At 40.3% G+C, this 16,510-nt stretch overlaps 1 protein-coding gene across 1 annotated transcript; it reads left to right on the top strand.

Annotated features, from left to right (window-relative positions):
- The first annotated feature begins 758 nt into the window (after positions 1-758).
- LOC119265422 (hemicentin-1-like) lies at positions 759-14,462 on the top strand. The gene is made up of 22 exons (XM_037546099.1): positions 759-825; positions 1,574-1,927; positions 2,138-2,413; positions 3,213-3,488; positions 4,228-4,485; positions 4,819-5,076; positions 5,248-5,541; positions 6,239-6,550; positions 6,637-6,936; positions 7,107-7,382; positions 8,176-8,433; positions 8,623-8,883; positions 9,144-9,437; positions 9,798-10,073; positions 11,092-11,367; positions 11,847-12,104; positions 12,232-12,492; positions 12,902-13,195; positions 13,443-13,754; positions 13,940-14,062; positions 14,153-14,177; positions 14,366-14,462. The coding sequence occupies exons 1-22, from the start codon at positions 759-761 to the stop codon at positions 14,460-14,462; spliced, it is 5,406 nt and encodes a 1,801-aa protein (XP_037401996.1).
- Positions 14,463-16,510: the final 2,048 nt, after the last annotated feature.

Here is a 16,510-nt window from a genome sequence, read left to right as displayed (position 1 = left end):
GGATAGGTAACTGTCAAGAAGTTGTGACTGAGAACAGAAAATTGTTCAAAAAGTAAAAACTCTGCACTGAACCCGGACATGCGGGATGTGGAGTAAGTTTTATAGAGTCTATATTTGTATGTGGGACTACTTGGATCACAAAAAGAAAATGCGAACAACGTTTTGAGACTGAACTTTGGAAGTGAGAGCCTTGAAAAAGTGAAAGCAATTGAAAAGAATAAAAGCTGTAATAATGGTAAATGGTGGATGCACTAAATACTGAAAAAATGTTGAAGTTTTCTATTAAATATGTCTTCTGCTTTTCTTCTGACACTCACTTGAAACAGATCCACCTTTGCAGAAACATACCTGGGCAACTCTTTAATCCCAAGTAGGCAGGCCCATTCTAGAGTGTATGTTAAATGGTGTTGGGACAGCCTGCGTGAACTGTCTACCTGTTGCGTATGACGGAATGTTAGCATAGCTGTCCAGCCCTCTCTCCTTAATAATGGATGAGGTATCATCATGTTATCCTAAACCCTGGCTGTATTCCTGTGCACAGAAATGAGAATTTGTGAATAATTTATGCCAATTTAGCTCGCAAAGACTAGGTTAGTTCTCACTCAGCTTCACCCAGCCTGTGCACACTGGCTGGATGCACTGCTAAGATATCTGCCTGGATATTTCACTTCTTTCTGAATTGGATTTTCTTTAACAGCTGTTCTGGTGACTTCTTTCCATCTCAGACGCAACAGTGGATACATAAGTGTCATGTCACCATGCTACACAGACTCTTAAGACTGTCTAATTTCTCACTGACCTTTGTTCTACTTCCTTTCCTGCAAGGTAAGAGGTCATACACAGATGTCTATGGTTCTCTCCAGCTTTCAGTTAAATCTTTACTGAAAGGTTTAACTTTGTTTGCAAATTGTATCACATATTAACTTTTTTATCTGTTTTTAAATTGTATCACACATTAACTCAATAAATAATGCTTTCTGACATGTTTTGACTGTAGGATATGAGTGATTTCAGCAGATTGACAATAAGGCATGCACCTATGTGTACTTCTGTTTTTGTTAATAACTTGGTATCTTACATCCTGCTGAAAAACCCAGCTAAGACCAGCTTTTGTTGCAGACAGATGATCTAAGCTTTGGTGATCAAGTTAGGCAAAACATAGCCTATGCTGGTCAAGTGGTTAAGCTAAGAGACAAGCTGACAGACATACTGGTGGACCAGCTTAGTCAAGCTGATCATGCTGGTTGACCAACTTGTTCAAACTGGTCATGCTGGTAGACTAGCTTGGTCAAGCTAATCATGCTGGTTGACCAGCTTGGTCATGATGGTGGACCAACTTGTTCAAGCTGGTCATGCTGGTGGACTAATTTGGTCTAGTCATCCTGGTGGACGAACTTGGTCATGCTGGTCAATCAGCTTGTTCATGCTGGTGGACCAGCTTGGCCAAACTACTCATGACAGAAGAGCGGCTTTGTCAAGCTGGTCCTGTGGGTAGACACAAGCTTTGTGAAAGGCAATTAGTGTCTTTGTAAATCTGTGTACTTCTTGTTAAGTTCTTGTATTGTCCTCTCAGGGCTAGAGATCTCTGATCCAGGGCAAGTGGTATACATAGAAGCCAGAACCAGTGGTGTGGTGGAACATGAAGTAACCTTGGAATGTGGCACCACCCTCCCTGATGTCTACATCTGGAGCTTCACCAAACCAGGCACAGACACTATTCGAGCTGTGGTGTATAACTTTGGCAAGGGTCCAAAGCTGCAGCATCTGGCACAAGATCTGGGGGACCTGAATGTCATCACAAACACTGCATTTCTGTCCATAGAGAAGCTTCCTCTAGATGCAGAGGGCTTGTATACCTGCCAGGCTCTGTACGACACTGCTGACGGAGCCAGACTCTACTATTACTATGTGCATCTACGGGTTTTAGGTTAGTAGAAAATGCTGTGATCAGATCAGCTAGTAAAAGCAGGAGCATGTCTGCATATGTTATGTCATCTTAAATTAATTCATTTGTAGTTCTGTGCTAATTGCAAACATTAATATGAGATCTTTTGTATAGCTGATTAGAACATACACATAAGCAACTATATTATAAGAACATGTTATAACATAGATAATTCCATGGTGCATCCTTCAGTGCCTGTTTCCAAACCCTACGTTCTACTGAGTAACTCATCAGCAGTAGAGGGCTCATCATTTTGGATGCGCTGTGGTCTGGAGAATGGCACAGAGCCCATTAACTACACATGGGAGCAGGAGAGCCGCAGTGGGCTGGTCACCACACTGGCTGAGAGCAACAGCAGTCTGATCAACATCATCTGGGTCACTCGCAACCACACTGGCTGGTACGGGTGCCTGGCCAGGAACGAGGTCAACCAGCAGACCAGTGACCGCATCTGGTTAGATGTTTTATGTAAGTGGGGACTTTTATACTTCCAGTGAGTTCTGTTGTTGATGATGATGTGGTTCCTTCTTTCCTGACACCATAAATGAAACCCGTACCCTCGTCATTTAGTGCAACATTGTGATTTGTTTAGTGACAACATGGAACAACAAATAACTATCGGAAAATGTTCATATCAAACTTGTTTAGTACTATTACAAGATTTAGGTTTTACTGAATGAGTACCAGAATCATAAAATGGTTAGTCTGGTCTGTGGCACATTTGAAGCCACTGTAAAATACACAACATACTAAGACCATCTGACAATTTAATTCTGTGTTAACGCAGCAAGTCACTAAAACCCATTGTGTTGTGAGTGGACTGTACTGCTGCTTGCATATACCACCAAGTGTACTAATAGATAAAGTAAGATTCTATACAACTAAACCAATGCAACAGCAATTACAAGCAAAAATACCTTCCTAAACAGCTGGCTACAAATTGAAGTGTCATGCTATATCTCGTTTTCTTAACCAAAGTTTGCCTTACATTTTTCAGCCCCTGTTTTTCTGTGTGCTTTAGAGCAGACTAAAGCAATTCATTAAGTCAGTAATTGCTTCTGTCTGGTATACACAACATACATTACTAATCACATCTTCACATATTCCCCTAAGACATAAGTCAATTTGCAATATAAAGCATTAACTCTGGTTTGGAAATAAACTATAGGAGACTCTTAGGGAGGAGAGTTAGTAGCCATTGAGCTTCATAATAAGTATTATAAGTTCACATTCTCAACATATGTTAACATTGGTCGTCTCTTTTTAGTTGGACCAGATACACCTCAGATTGATGTCTTGGCTTACTCAGTAATGGAGCAAAGCTACTCAGCCTTGGAGAAAGGAAATGTCTCTCTCTCGTGTCAAGCCGTTTCTAACCCTCCAAGCCGATATGTCTGGTTTTACATTAACTCCCAGAACTACTCTGGACCACAACTCAGCATCTCTATCATCCAGCGTGTGCATACCGGCAACTACACCTGTCTGGCCCAGAACACCTACCTCAACACCAGCTCAAAGAAAACAATCACTCTCACAGTCTACTGTAAGTGCTAATACACATCACAGGGTCCACAGAGGTCAAGAAACTGTGGTCTTTTCCAAGTAAAGCTCTTGTGTTTTAATCATTCCATGCTGTTTTATCCAGTATCATTCCTGTACTGGCTTCTTTGTTCACTTTCTCCTGTCCATGAATACACCCAGAGTTACAGATTTGCAGGATACCACTGTGTTGCCAAATCTCTGGCATTTTAAAGAACTGGAGGGAAAATCCAGTATCCAAAATATGTGTATACAAAAGTTGGAACACAACCTCTACAGGGAACTTAAATGCAGTATTTTCCTATAGATTTTAGAGCACAAATTGTATTTAGTTGTTGAGTTCAACATGTTGGGAAAAAAATAAAACAAAATGTTAAATGTGTCATAACTTTTGTGCTAGATAATTTTTTTCCCTTTCAATATGTTAAATTCAGCAAATAAACATTAAAAGTACAGGCTTTGTACTTATTTTCACTTCAGCAAAATATGTAGTTTGACCAAGAATGCCCAAACGTTGGATATGACTGTGTTTTAATGAAAAATAAGATTGTATTTGGCTATTGTAACTACTGTTACATGGCATGCCAAGTATAGCTCATACTTATCTAATTAAACTTCCATCATCTCTACTCTAGATAGATTAAAACCACTTCCAAATCCAACCTGCATGCAGCTCTTATACAGACAAATTACTTTGCTGAGCATGTTCCCTGTCCAGTTATACAGAAGTCTTCTTTTCACAGATCCACCAGATGGTGCTCCAACTTGCTCCATGTTCCCAGCAAACAATTATACTGATCTGGCCCTTTTCTGCTCCTGGGTGGGTGGATATCCACCAGCAATACTGAAGTGGAGCCCATATGTGAATGGAGAAAACCAACAGGGAATCTATAATGTCACCCAAATTCAACCAGGCCCTGATACTGCTAACAACTCTGTATTCACCTGCCACGCTTCACATATTGCACTAAACATCACCCAGAGCTGTAGCACCAGGACATGTGGGTATCTTGACTTTTATTTGGAGTTTTTGGAAGTGTAATGCCACATGGTGGGTTTGTATTGAAGGACATGCCTGACATCATGTAAATTAGCCATATTTGTATGGCATTAATTAAAGTAACTGGCACATCAGTACTGACTGTGCTTGAGCTATTATTTATCTTTCAGCCTTTCGTCATTAACATGACTTACAGGATGAATAAAAGATGTACACCTTTTCGGAATAACACTAAATTGTATGTATTTGTTAATGAAAAAGACTGTAAGAAGAGAAAGTAAAACAAATTTAAACACATTCCAACCTTCAATCGATTATATTTTCTTTGTCCTAGGGCTGCCTTCTGGAGAACCCCAGTGTTCTGCGAACTCCAGCCGTAATAATGAACACCTGATGCTGTCCTGCTCCTGGGAGGGTGGGTTCCCTCGTGCTCTGCTGTGGTGGTCCAGTTTAGGGGAAATGCAGGGCACCTCTGAGGAGAACTCCAACATCCTGGTTCTGCGCACCAGTGCCAACTACAGTGGCAAAACCTTCATATGCCATGCAAAACATCCGCTAAATAAAGACAGCAAGAAGTGTATGTTAAAACTTGGTAAGGACTGTTCATTATAAGCATCATGGTTGACATTGGTAGTAGTTCACAGTGTAAAGAACAATATATATTAAGAAATTGAAACAAATATTTTCTCTTTTCCACAATATTTGAATTAATCAACTTAATGAAGATATTCTTAACTGTTTTCCAAAATATCTATTTTTCTAGAGGCACCAGTATTGGTAACTGAGCGCATTGTGGTTTCTGTCTATGAAACCAATGATGTTCAACTCACCTGCCTTCTGAGCAGACACAACCCAGCAGTCACAGTGGTCACCTGGTACAACAACTTAAAGCAGAATGTAGGTGAGACACCCAAGAAGTACATCCTTCAGCAAGCTGCAGCCTGGTCCAACCTGACAGTACGAGAAACAGACAGCATGACAGACAGTGGTCAGTACTGGTGTTCTGCTACCAATGCTGTGGGAAGAACAGAGATGCCCATACTGTTGGTGGTAATAAGTAAGTTAAATTCAAACTCATTTCAAACTGCAGTCAAGAAGTAATTGGATAGTGACACAGTGTTTGTTGTAGAGGCCATCTACTCCAGCACACTGGATTTGAAGAGATGCTAGACTATGATAATTAAGTGAAAATTGTCATTATTTTTATTTATTTTTATTTTATTTTTATGTCACATCCCCGTTTGTGTGGCTTAGCATGTGCACGTAGCTTAGCTTGCTTTAAGAGGGTGTTAGAGTTAGTTAATGGCTAGCGAGTGTATAGAGAAGAATTTGTTCCACTTTTCGTCTACATACTGTACTTGTGAGAGTCTGAGTTTTCAGCCGTAACAGTCAGCTAAACAAGGCTCCATAACAGGCAGGACAGCAATAACATAATACAATTACAGATAAAAGGCCATAATATAACTGCATTGTCTCTATAAAGCAGGCACAGGCTGCACATTAATGGTGCATTAACATTTTTGTTTTCCGTAAATGCTTCAAAGACACATTTATCAAAATGTTACAGGTTGCATTTAGTAGCTTTGGAATATCTGTTGTATGTTGTACCTTCTGGGTTTCTGCAAGTATATTTTTCTGCATATAATTATATAATAATTATTTAATAAAATGTGTTTCTGATGTGTTGTGCCACTGACTGATTTTCTTGCCAACTGACTAAAAAACAACTTTGTTTCAATGCCTGTTTGATTTAGGGTACCCAATGCCTCCAAACATCACCGTCAGTAAAATCATATACAGTAGTCGACAGCGGACAGATGTTAATATGGAGTGGCTGATCCAGACAGATGGTGACCTTACTGGATTCTTTATAGAGTACCAAAAGCTCTCTGTCCCTGTGGGGAAGAGTGACAATACTTCTGTCTGGCAGAAAGTGGCAGTAGATCTGGACCCCAGCATCCGCAGCTACCAGATCAACAATCTGGATCCTACCACGACATATGCTTTCCGCATTACAGCTATGAATCGTCGTACCACTGGAAATCCTTCAGACATCACAAGCCCAGGTGAGAACTGATCTGACGCTGATGTGAACCTGTATTACATTTATCAAACATTGACAACTGTTGAGTATCAGATACTGCATCTGTAGCCTTTTACAACTTGACAGTGTCAGTGCCAGTCTCCAAACCCTACATTGTGCTGAGCGATCCCTCACCTGTGGAAGGCACATCAGTGTGGATGCGCTGTGGTCTGGAGAATGGCACAGAACCCATTAACTACATATGGGAGCAGGAGGGCCACAGTGGGGTGGTTACAACAATTGCTGAGAGCAATCGCAGTGTGATCAACATTACCTGGGTCACCCGAAACCACACAGGATTGTACAGGTGCCTGGTCAGGAACGAGGTCAACCAGCAGCGCAGTGACCGTATCTTGTTAGATGTTATATGTGAGTGTCTCATACGCTCCACATGACTTACTGGAAGCTCTTAAAATGTTGCCAAGGTTTCATAGTTAACATAGTCATATCCACTTTCAAAAAAGCAGTCCTGAATAATAACTATTACATACAATTTAAGTATGCTTGCTTGTCTATTAATACTGGTCTCTTCTGTTTAGATGGTCCCGACGTGCCTCATATTGATGTCACACCCTACTTGGTAACAGAGGGTGGTTTCTTAGCCATAGAGAAAGGGAATGTTTCCCTCATGTGTCAAGCCTCCTCTAACCCTCCCAGTCAATATGACTGGTTCTTCAACAACTCCCGTATCAACAGTGGACCACAGCTCAGCATTAGCAAGATCCTGAGAACACAAACTGGCCATTATACCTGTCTGGTCCAAAACACTTTTCTCAACACCCGCTCCACAAAATCGATTGCTCTTACTGTCTACTGTGAGTACTTTCACACACCACTTGCCTTAGTTCTTAACCAGAGCTTCCTAAACAAAGGTACTACTACATTACAATGCTTCTGCAAAGAGAAAACCTTCTGGTTATATGGGTTTCAAACATGATGTCTTTGGGGGCTAGCCCTAAAAAAGCTTGGACGAGTTCACTGGTGTCCAGAAAGGTAGTGGATCTACTGAAAATGGCAGAGGGCAAATCTGTGGGTGCATAGAACCACTATGCAGCTAAGCATGAGTCAGTAGATATGGAATTTTTTTCTCAGCTCCTAACCAAAAGCACTGCTACATTGCAATATACAAGTATGCAACACAGAAGAGTGTTAAAAAAGGCATCAGGAGGAGCAGGAATCCTGCTGAGGAGGTGGCCACAGTAGAAGGCAAATGATGTCCATGGTTGGCAAACCAACCTAGAAGCAACCCAAACCAATAATCATCTCGAGAGCAAGGGCACTAATCTGGGACAATCTGCGGTAGCAACCCAAGCCAGAGATGTCAGCCCAAGTATTCTGTGGCATGTAGTTGCACCACAGGACATAGAGAACAAGACAGGACTCTGAAGCTCCAACCACATTGTCTTTAATTTGTCAACCTCTCACTTCCAGAAAGAAAAGGTAGATATGTTTAATGTGAGTGATGTATTTGTACTACCAGTTGCATAATACGTCATTTTACTGAATGACATGAAATTGTTTTACATGTACCATCTTAGCTTCACAACACCCCTGACAGGCAATGGGAGTCATAGATCTTGGTTACTATGTGTTGCTTTGTTTCCTCAGATCCACCAGATGGCGCTCCATCATGTACCATGCTCCCAGTGAACAACTACACTGACCTGTTGCTTTTCTGCTCTTGGCTGGGTGGATATCCTCTAGCTACCCTGAAGTGGATTCCATACGTGAATGGAAACGACAGAGGAGAAATCACTAACATCTCTCGGATCTTCCCAGGCCCTGATACTGCTAACAACTCTGTATTCACCTGCTATGGCTCACATGTTGCGCTAAATGTCACCCAGAGCTGCAGCACTAAGACATGTGAGTGTAGAAACACTGACCTAAATCAGTTGTGACCTTATGTGATATATTGTACACAAAATCTGCCATTAATGTGAGACAAATATTAACTCTTAAAATGAACTTATTGAACTTAAACAAACTAAACTGATAGACCTCCAAAACTCTTTTAATCATCAGTCAACATAAACATCCAAACATGTTTCATAGGGCTGCCCTATGGAGACCCCAAGTGTTCTGCGAATTCCAGCCGTAATAATGAGTACTTGACGCTGTCCTGCTCCTGGGAGGGAGGTTTTCCTCATGCTCTGCTGTGGTGGGCTTCTAGTTCAGGCGACATGCAAGGCACATATGAGGAGACTTCAAACATCCTGGTCCTGCGTTCCAGTGCCAACTACAGCGGCAAGACATTTGTATGCCATGCCAAACATCCTTTGGCCAAAGAAAGCAGGCAATGTGTGTTGAAGCTAGGTAAGGATTGTTTGTCATACTGTTCAAAGGAATTTGAATTTAATGTTTCGCACTCTAAAGAACAATATACAGCAGTCCACTTTCTAATCCTCAAACTTTGAAGTCAGATATTTGAATTGTATCATTACATTAATTTGTAACACAAGGAACAACACATCCCACAGCTCAGCACACTTAAAGGAGCCATTCTGAGAAATATTTCATTTGTTTTGTAAATAGACATAATCTAAACTGCCATTACATATACCTCTTGCTTCCAGAGGCCCCAGTCTTGATGACTCAACGCAGTGTGGTTTCAGTCTTTGATGGCAGCAATGTTCAACTCACCTGCAATCTGAGTAAAAGCTACCCTGCTGTCACAGAGATTACCTGGTACAACAACACACAGCAAAAAGTGGGAGGCATACCCAATAAGTATGTTGTGCAGCAAGCAGTTGGTTGGTCCAGCTTGATGGTGCAGGAGACAGATGGCATGGTAGACAGTGGTCAGTACTGGTGCTCTGCAACCAATGCTGTTGGAACAGCAGACATTCCTGTCACATTGCTGGTGATAAGTGAGTTCAATACAAACTTATCTGTAGTAGCCTAAATAGACTTTATAAACTTTAATAAACTTAATAAACTTTGCAAACTATGGACCGACCACCCCAGAGCCCAGACCTCTGCTTGGATCGTGAAAAGCAGAAAATAGAAAACTTCTAAGACTGAATCTAGGTTTGGAAAATATCCCTGCAAATTAATTTGAAGAAATGAAAGCAAGTGTATTGAAAAGAATCCAAACTTTTCTAAAGCAAAATGATATAGTCTTTGACATTTGCACAGTACAGGACATCCGACAAAATATATTAAGTTTATTTTAATGACAGTCTCAAATTATGGCAATAATGTTGACAAACTCATGTGATGTCTTGCAGTGCCCGTTTCCAAACCATATGTTCAGCTGAGTGACTCTTCACCAGCAGAGGGCATGTCAGTGTGGATGCGCTGTGTTGTGGAGAAGGGAACAGGTCCAATTAACTACATATGGGAGCAGGAGAGCCAGACTGGATTGCTCACAACACTGGTTAAATGGAACAGCAGTCTTGTCAATGTCACCTGGGTTACACGTAATCACACTGGCTGGTACAGATGCCTGGCCAGGAACGAGGTGAACCAGCAGCGCAGTGACCGCATCTGGTTAGATGTCTTATGTAAGTGGGAGCTCTCATGGCACTAAGTCATCATTCCTCTCAGCAGATTCTGTCTTCAAATCATTTTTCAAAAGTTTTCATGGAAATAAAACAGGCCCAGATCATGCATCTGTCCACTGTTAACTGTAGAATAAAAGACTGGATAGCATCTTTTTACCAGTCCAATCTGTTCAAATCAAAGTGAAGATGGTGTCCTTTAATATTTTCCAGGCTACATATAAACAAAGCCTTCACTATGAGCACACACAAATCTACCATCTGCACTTTGATGGTACCAGGACCACTCTGCTCCTGAAGCTAATAATTCATTTTTGGGCATCACTTGATGTCATGTTGCTTAAAAGAGGATTGTACCAGTGTTTTATAACATTTGCACAATTAAATGGTTAAGATGTAAACAAAGTGATTCAGAGTGTTATGTGAACAGTTGTAGTGATAGGAACCAGATGTCCATAGAGTTCAATACCTTTAAAAGTTACCTCAAAGAAAATGTATGGTCTGATGCCTAAAACACTGTTATTCAATAGTTTTGAGATGATGTTTTGTTCTATAATATTCTTTTATTTTAATTCATTCACGGTGGAGGGGCATAAGCAGGAGCTGTGTCATGAAATAGTACCCAATATATTTTTTATTATTTCAGATTCATTATTTTTTTTGCCATTATCAGCATTACATAAAGCCCTCAAGATAGGTGAAGGGTCAAATTCATTATGGATAGAAAATAAAATATTTATTTTTTTATATTTATATTTGTGCTGTAGACACCAAGACGCCTGTTCCTATCACCATCACTATAAAGAAATCTAAATCAGTAAATTTCTCTGCAATGAACAGGTTTATGCTGAACCACTCTCAATGACGTTGTTTACATTTTCTAGATTGAATTTTGTAATTTTGAAGAACTGGTGGAATTCCCTTTAAACACCAAAGATAAACTCAAACTGAGGTTTAATACCAAGAGCTACACATTTCAAGTTTGTCTACAGATAAATAAATATAGGTGTCCTCTGTTTAGATGGTCCTGACTTACCTCAGATTGATGTCACAACCTACTCAGTAATGGATCGAGGTTACATAGCACTGGAAAAAGGATCCGTTTCTCTCATGTGTCAAGCCTCCTCTAATCCTCCAGGCCAGTACATCTGGTTCTACAATAACTCAGAGATCTTCAGTGGAGCACAGCTCACCATCACCAGGGTTCTACGTGGACATGTAGGCTATTATACCTGTCTGGCCCAGAACACTCATCTAAACACCCGCTCAAAGAAGACCGTAACTCTCACCATCTACTGTGAGTGCTCCTACATACTATTGCCATGAATCTGCTGGGCTATTATGTTTTGTGCTCCAGCTCATCTGCCTTCTTTGGAGCTGTAGTGCTTTCACCTTTCCTTGTCCTTAAGGCCTTAGGCAGTTTCACTATTCGTTTTACATTTTTTACATTGCAAACATTGCATTGCAAAATATTGTTATATAACACATGAAAGTATTTTGTTTGAATACTTACAACCATTTCTCCATGTTATGCAGAGATTATTCTCTAGAAGGGTTTAATTCATCTTGTCTATATATTAACTGCTGAGCCATCCACAGTAACTGAACTGTACACGTCTTTTTGGAATTTTTTTTTCATGCCGCTCTGTCTTCCTAGAAAAAGCAATCGGATCTGACCTCCTTTAGCTCACATTAAGTAGTATCACCTTTCTTCCACTTCGCTAAAATAGGCCTGATCATTAGTGATTCTGTGTCACAGTTGTCTTGTTCCCACAGATCCACCAGATGGAGCGCCATCTTGTTCCATGTTTGCAGCAAACAACTACACTGACCTGGCCCTAATCTGCTCCTGGGAGGGGGGTTACCCTCCAGCTACTCTGAAATGGAGTCCGTATGTGAATGGAGACAATCAACAGGGAGTCAGCAATGGCACTCGAATTCAGCCAGGGCCTGATAGTGCTAACAACTCTGTATTCACCTGCTATGGTTCACATGTTGCACTAAACGTCACCCAGAGCTGTAGCACCAGGACATGTGAGTATGGTACCACTCACCTTCACTGACACCAGTCCTAACCACACAGGATGAATTAGTCATGTTATCTTCTGGTATAAATTTAATCAAAAATGTATGTCCAGTGGCTCTAACCTAATGTTTCCAGGGCTGCCCTATGGAGAACCCCAGTGTTTTGCCTATGTAACTCGTAATAATGAGTACCTGATGCTGTCCTGCACCTGGGAGGGTGGTTTCCCTCGGGCTCTGCTGTGGTGGGCCTCCAGTTCAGGGGACAGGCAGGGCACATCTGAGGAGAACTCCAACATACTGGTGCTGCGTTCCAGTGCCAACTACAGTGGCAAAGCCTTTGTGTGCCACGCCAAACACCCACTAAATAAAGATAGCAAGACGTGTGTATTAACATTGGGTAAGAATGGTTTAATACAATAATCAAAGCAATTGTAAAATTGTAAATATAAGGAACCGCATAAAATTTCCCCATTCTAGTCTTAGGGGCTACATCACATAACTCTGATTTAGCTCAGATCATCTGGTAATTAGTATCAGGTAAAGTCTATCACTATCTGAATCAGGTTTCTTAGAGCATGAATGGTATTAAATTTTGGATTGATAATGCTACTTGTGACTAGAAATGGACCAATGGGCAATCAGAATGCATGAATTGTTTTTAGATTCTGTGCATTTAGCATAAATAGCTCCCAGATATGTGGCTGCACCAGCAAGATTTTTATTTTACAGCTCCTGTAGTAAATTCCTTCCTCCTAAAGTAAATTAAAACGTTCTACACAGTCTATTCATGTGGCTCTTCCTTCCAGAGGCTCCAGTGTTGATGACTCAGCGCAGTGTGGTTTCTGTCTATGAGGGTGATGATGTCCTACTCACCTGCATTCTGAGCAAAAACTATCCAGCAGCCACAGAGGTCACCTGGTACAACAACTTAAGGCAGAACATAGGGGAAATACCCAAGAAGTATGTCCTTCAGCAAGCTGCAGCCTGGTCCAACCTGACAGTGCGAGAAACAGACAGCATGGTGGACAGTGGCCAGTACTGGTGTTCTGCTAAAAATGCTGTCGGAGGAGCAGAGATCCCTGTCAAATTAGTGGTGTTGAGTGAGTTCAGTGCAAACACATATACATACGAACCTACACCATATTACATGGATTTCAAAATGAATTCTTTCAGCTCTGCTTCAGAGACTTCAGAGCAAATTCTAACATTGCAGTTTTCAAGGCCAGTAATTTGAATCTCATATGGTACACTCTGATCCTGATTTGTTGTGCCAAACACTGATTTTGTTCCCAGCAGACAGAATTGATTGATGTCATTAACTTTCATTTCAATGCATACTTGATTCAGGGTACCCAATGCCTCCAAACGTCACCATCACTAAAATCACATACAGCAGCCATCAGCGGACAGATGTTACTGTGGAGTGGCTGATTCAGGCAGATGCTGACCTCACTGGGTTCTTCATTGAGCTTCAGAACCTCCCTGGTCGTCTAGGGAAGAGTGATAATGTCCCTCTCTGGCAGAAAGTGGCAGCAGATCTAGATCCCAGCACTCGCAGCTACCAGATCAACAATCTGAATCCTACTGGAAAATATGTATTCCGTGTAACAGCTGTCAATCGCCATACCATTGGACATCCTTCAGAGATCAAGAGTCCAGGTGAGAATTTATTGTGTAATTTGACATTGGACAGGGTAGAATATCAGTTGGGTGACATGACATGACATGATTGTTCTCCATACAATGATCTAATGTTAGGAATACAACATCTTAACAAGCATAAACTGAAATCCAGTCCTTATGATGTTCAGTTCTTTGGGCATAACTCCCATCCTGTTTTGTAGCTCTGCCACCCTTCAGGGCCTATCCTGCTGTGATTGGAGCAGCCATCGGAGGTATGCTTGTGGCGACAGTAGCTACTGTGCTGATCTTCATTTATGTGGTGAGGAATCGCACCAACATCCCACGTGAGTGTCCCACTGAGATACAGCAAAAATAAGTCTTGTGTCATTGCCATCACCATACAATTAATGCGCTTTTCAAATGTGTTTCTTCAGGTTTTCATGACATGATCTTTGGCAGGTAATAATAGCTAATACAAACATTTCAAGTCTTATTTTTTTATACAGAATTATTTAGTATTGACTGAACTAATATATCACTCAATTTTTGACCTATAGAAATAACAGTATAATTACAACTGATGTGCCTAAGCATGTCTGTGGAGTATCAATCATTGGTGTGTTTCTCCTGAATCTCTACTCTCAAAGGCAGAACAGCCAGTCCAGAGAAAATATCAACTTCCCTGAGGACAAGGTTATTGGAGAAGATGCAAGTCCTTCAGTTCCAGGTTTCAAGAGACAGTAGAAATCGATTTATTGGTGCATGTGTAGAATACACTAACATCTCCTTTTACACCCTATTAGTAGTTTTTTTTCAGGTGATCCTGTGATAATGCCAAACCCAGCACAACAGAAACACACCTGTGCTCCTCCCCCAAGAAACAAATCTCCTTCACAGCCTCAAAGACAAAAAAACAAATAAACATTTTGCTTATCTGTTGAAAATCTGTTTCTATAAGCAAGACATTGGCAAAAAAGCAGTGTATTTTTGTATTTGTGGTATTTGTAGTTTACAATCTTTAAAATAGAAAGTGGCATTACTTACAATAACTGCACACAGTAGTAGCTTTTAATATTTCTAACCTTGATTAGAAAATTGCTTGATTAGAAAATAAACATCAATTGCTTTTTTACAGCCTTTAACAAGTGTTTTCTGGTCTTGTTTTAAAAGGTCAAGAGAATTATAAGCATTAACTAAAACCTGGAAAGAAACTGACTCCTTTTAATATTCACTCATGATTGTTTTTATTATTTTGTGAATTTAATCTTTGTAATAAATAAAACTACTTTCCTTTCAAATGCGTCATTTGGTTTGTTATATTTTTTTGTGAGGCAGTTTGTTCAATTTTCTGTAAGAGATCTGGCAGCATTTGAGATTGAATATATACTTGTTTACAAAATGTAAACTTAAAACTTCCGTTCATTTCAGACAAGAGATTCTAGGCATAACATATTCTTCAACAAGAGGGAATGGAAGAATATTCTTCCTCTAAAATAGGAGACATGTTCATATTCAGAAAAAGGTTGAAACAAATACGATTACTCCCTCTTGAATAAATACAGAGCCGAAAGGTCTCCAAAATGGATTTGTGGTTGTGAAACCATTTTGAACTCAGGATTCACTTTGGAAATACTACTTAACTCCTTAAAAGTCCAAGCTGTTTACATATTAAGACTTATTAGTCAGCATATATGGGGACTGCAATGCAAACTGGTTGAGCTATTTGTAGGTTATAGAAGCATGTAATAAAACTTTGGGCCTGTTTGAGCAGGCCTGGGCCTTTTAAGGGGTTAAAACCTAAATTTTGCAAGAAAAAATTTATAGACTGGCTTAAAAAATTTAAATTCAATGATAAAAGAATCCATACTTATTTAACCCTTGTGTGGTGTTGGGGTCTGTGGAACCCATTTTCAATGTTTGCCAAAAGAAAAACTGGTGCAATTTATTATTATTTCAACCTCAGATTTCCCAGCCTTTGCTCATTTTCTGTGAAGAACATATAAAATAACACATTTTCAATGACTTCACACTTCACCTTTTATACTTCACACATTTATATTACACATGTGGTGTTGGGTGAACCCACAGGGAATAAAAGTGTGGAGGTGGTGTGTCCCTTCACTGTTCTCTTCCTAGATGGCCTAATGTAAGGGTGTGTGTCTTTGTGTGTGAGGGAGGGCAATATGGACAGGCTACTGACTGGCTACAGCTGCTAAAGGAGAACCCTGGACACTTGTGACATACTATACATGTGGTATTTTTACATAATTTGTTATGGTTGTATTGTTGTTTTAAAAAAAACAGTAATACAGTGGGACCACCAGACCACTGAGTAACAAAAACATGAACACCACACAAGGGTTAAAAATACCCTCCAGTAAACAAACCTGTAGAAATTTCATTACTTCAAAACTCCAGCATGTCTGTTAAATTGCTGTTCAATATTGTGCATCTGTGTTTGCTTTTGAGAGCATCTCTACGGTGTTTGTTCACATTACATGAAAGCGTAACATGAGAATCTCATCAATGAATGTAGGGAGCTCTTAGTTTCCTTTACCTGGCTGAACACTATAGTGCTGTTACTTGAAACACGACTCTCTAACAGGCATTCACATAATACTGACCTCAGACTGAGGAAAGGATGAGTCCACAGATGAGCAGAGTTAGTCATCATCTGTGATTAAAGTGCTTCCTTTCATGGCATGAGTACCCAATGAAAAGCAGCTAAGATGTGTCTATTAAAGTTGTTTCTTTAATAACAGTAGTCAGTTCGGTGACATCATGCAAGAAAT

This window comes from Pygocentrus nattereri, chromosome 16, assembly GCF_015220715.1.
Source record: "Pygocentrus nattereri isolate fPygNat1 chromosome 16, fPygNat1.pri, whole genome shotgun sequence".
NCBI classification, from domain to species: domain Eukaryota; kingdom Metazoa; phylum Chordata; class Actinopteri; order Characiformes; family Serrasalmidae; genus Pygocentrus; species Pygocentrus nattereri.
The sequence above is the reverse complement of the archived record's forward strand: the minus strand, read 5'-3'. Positions and strand labels throughout refer to the sequence as shown.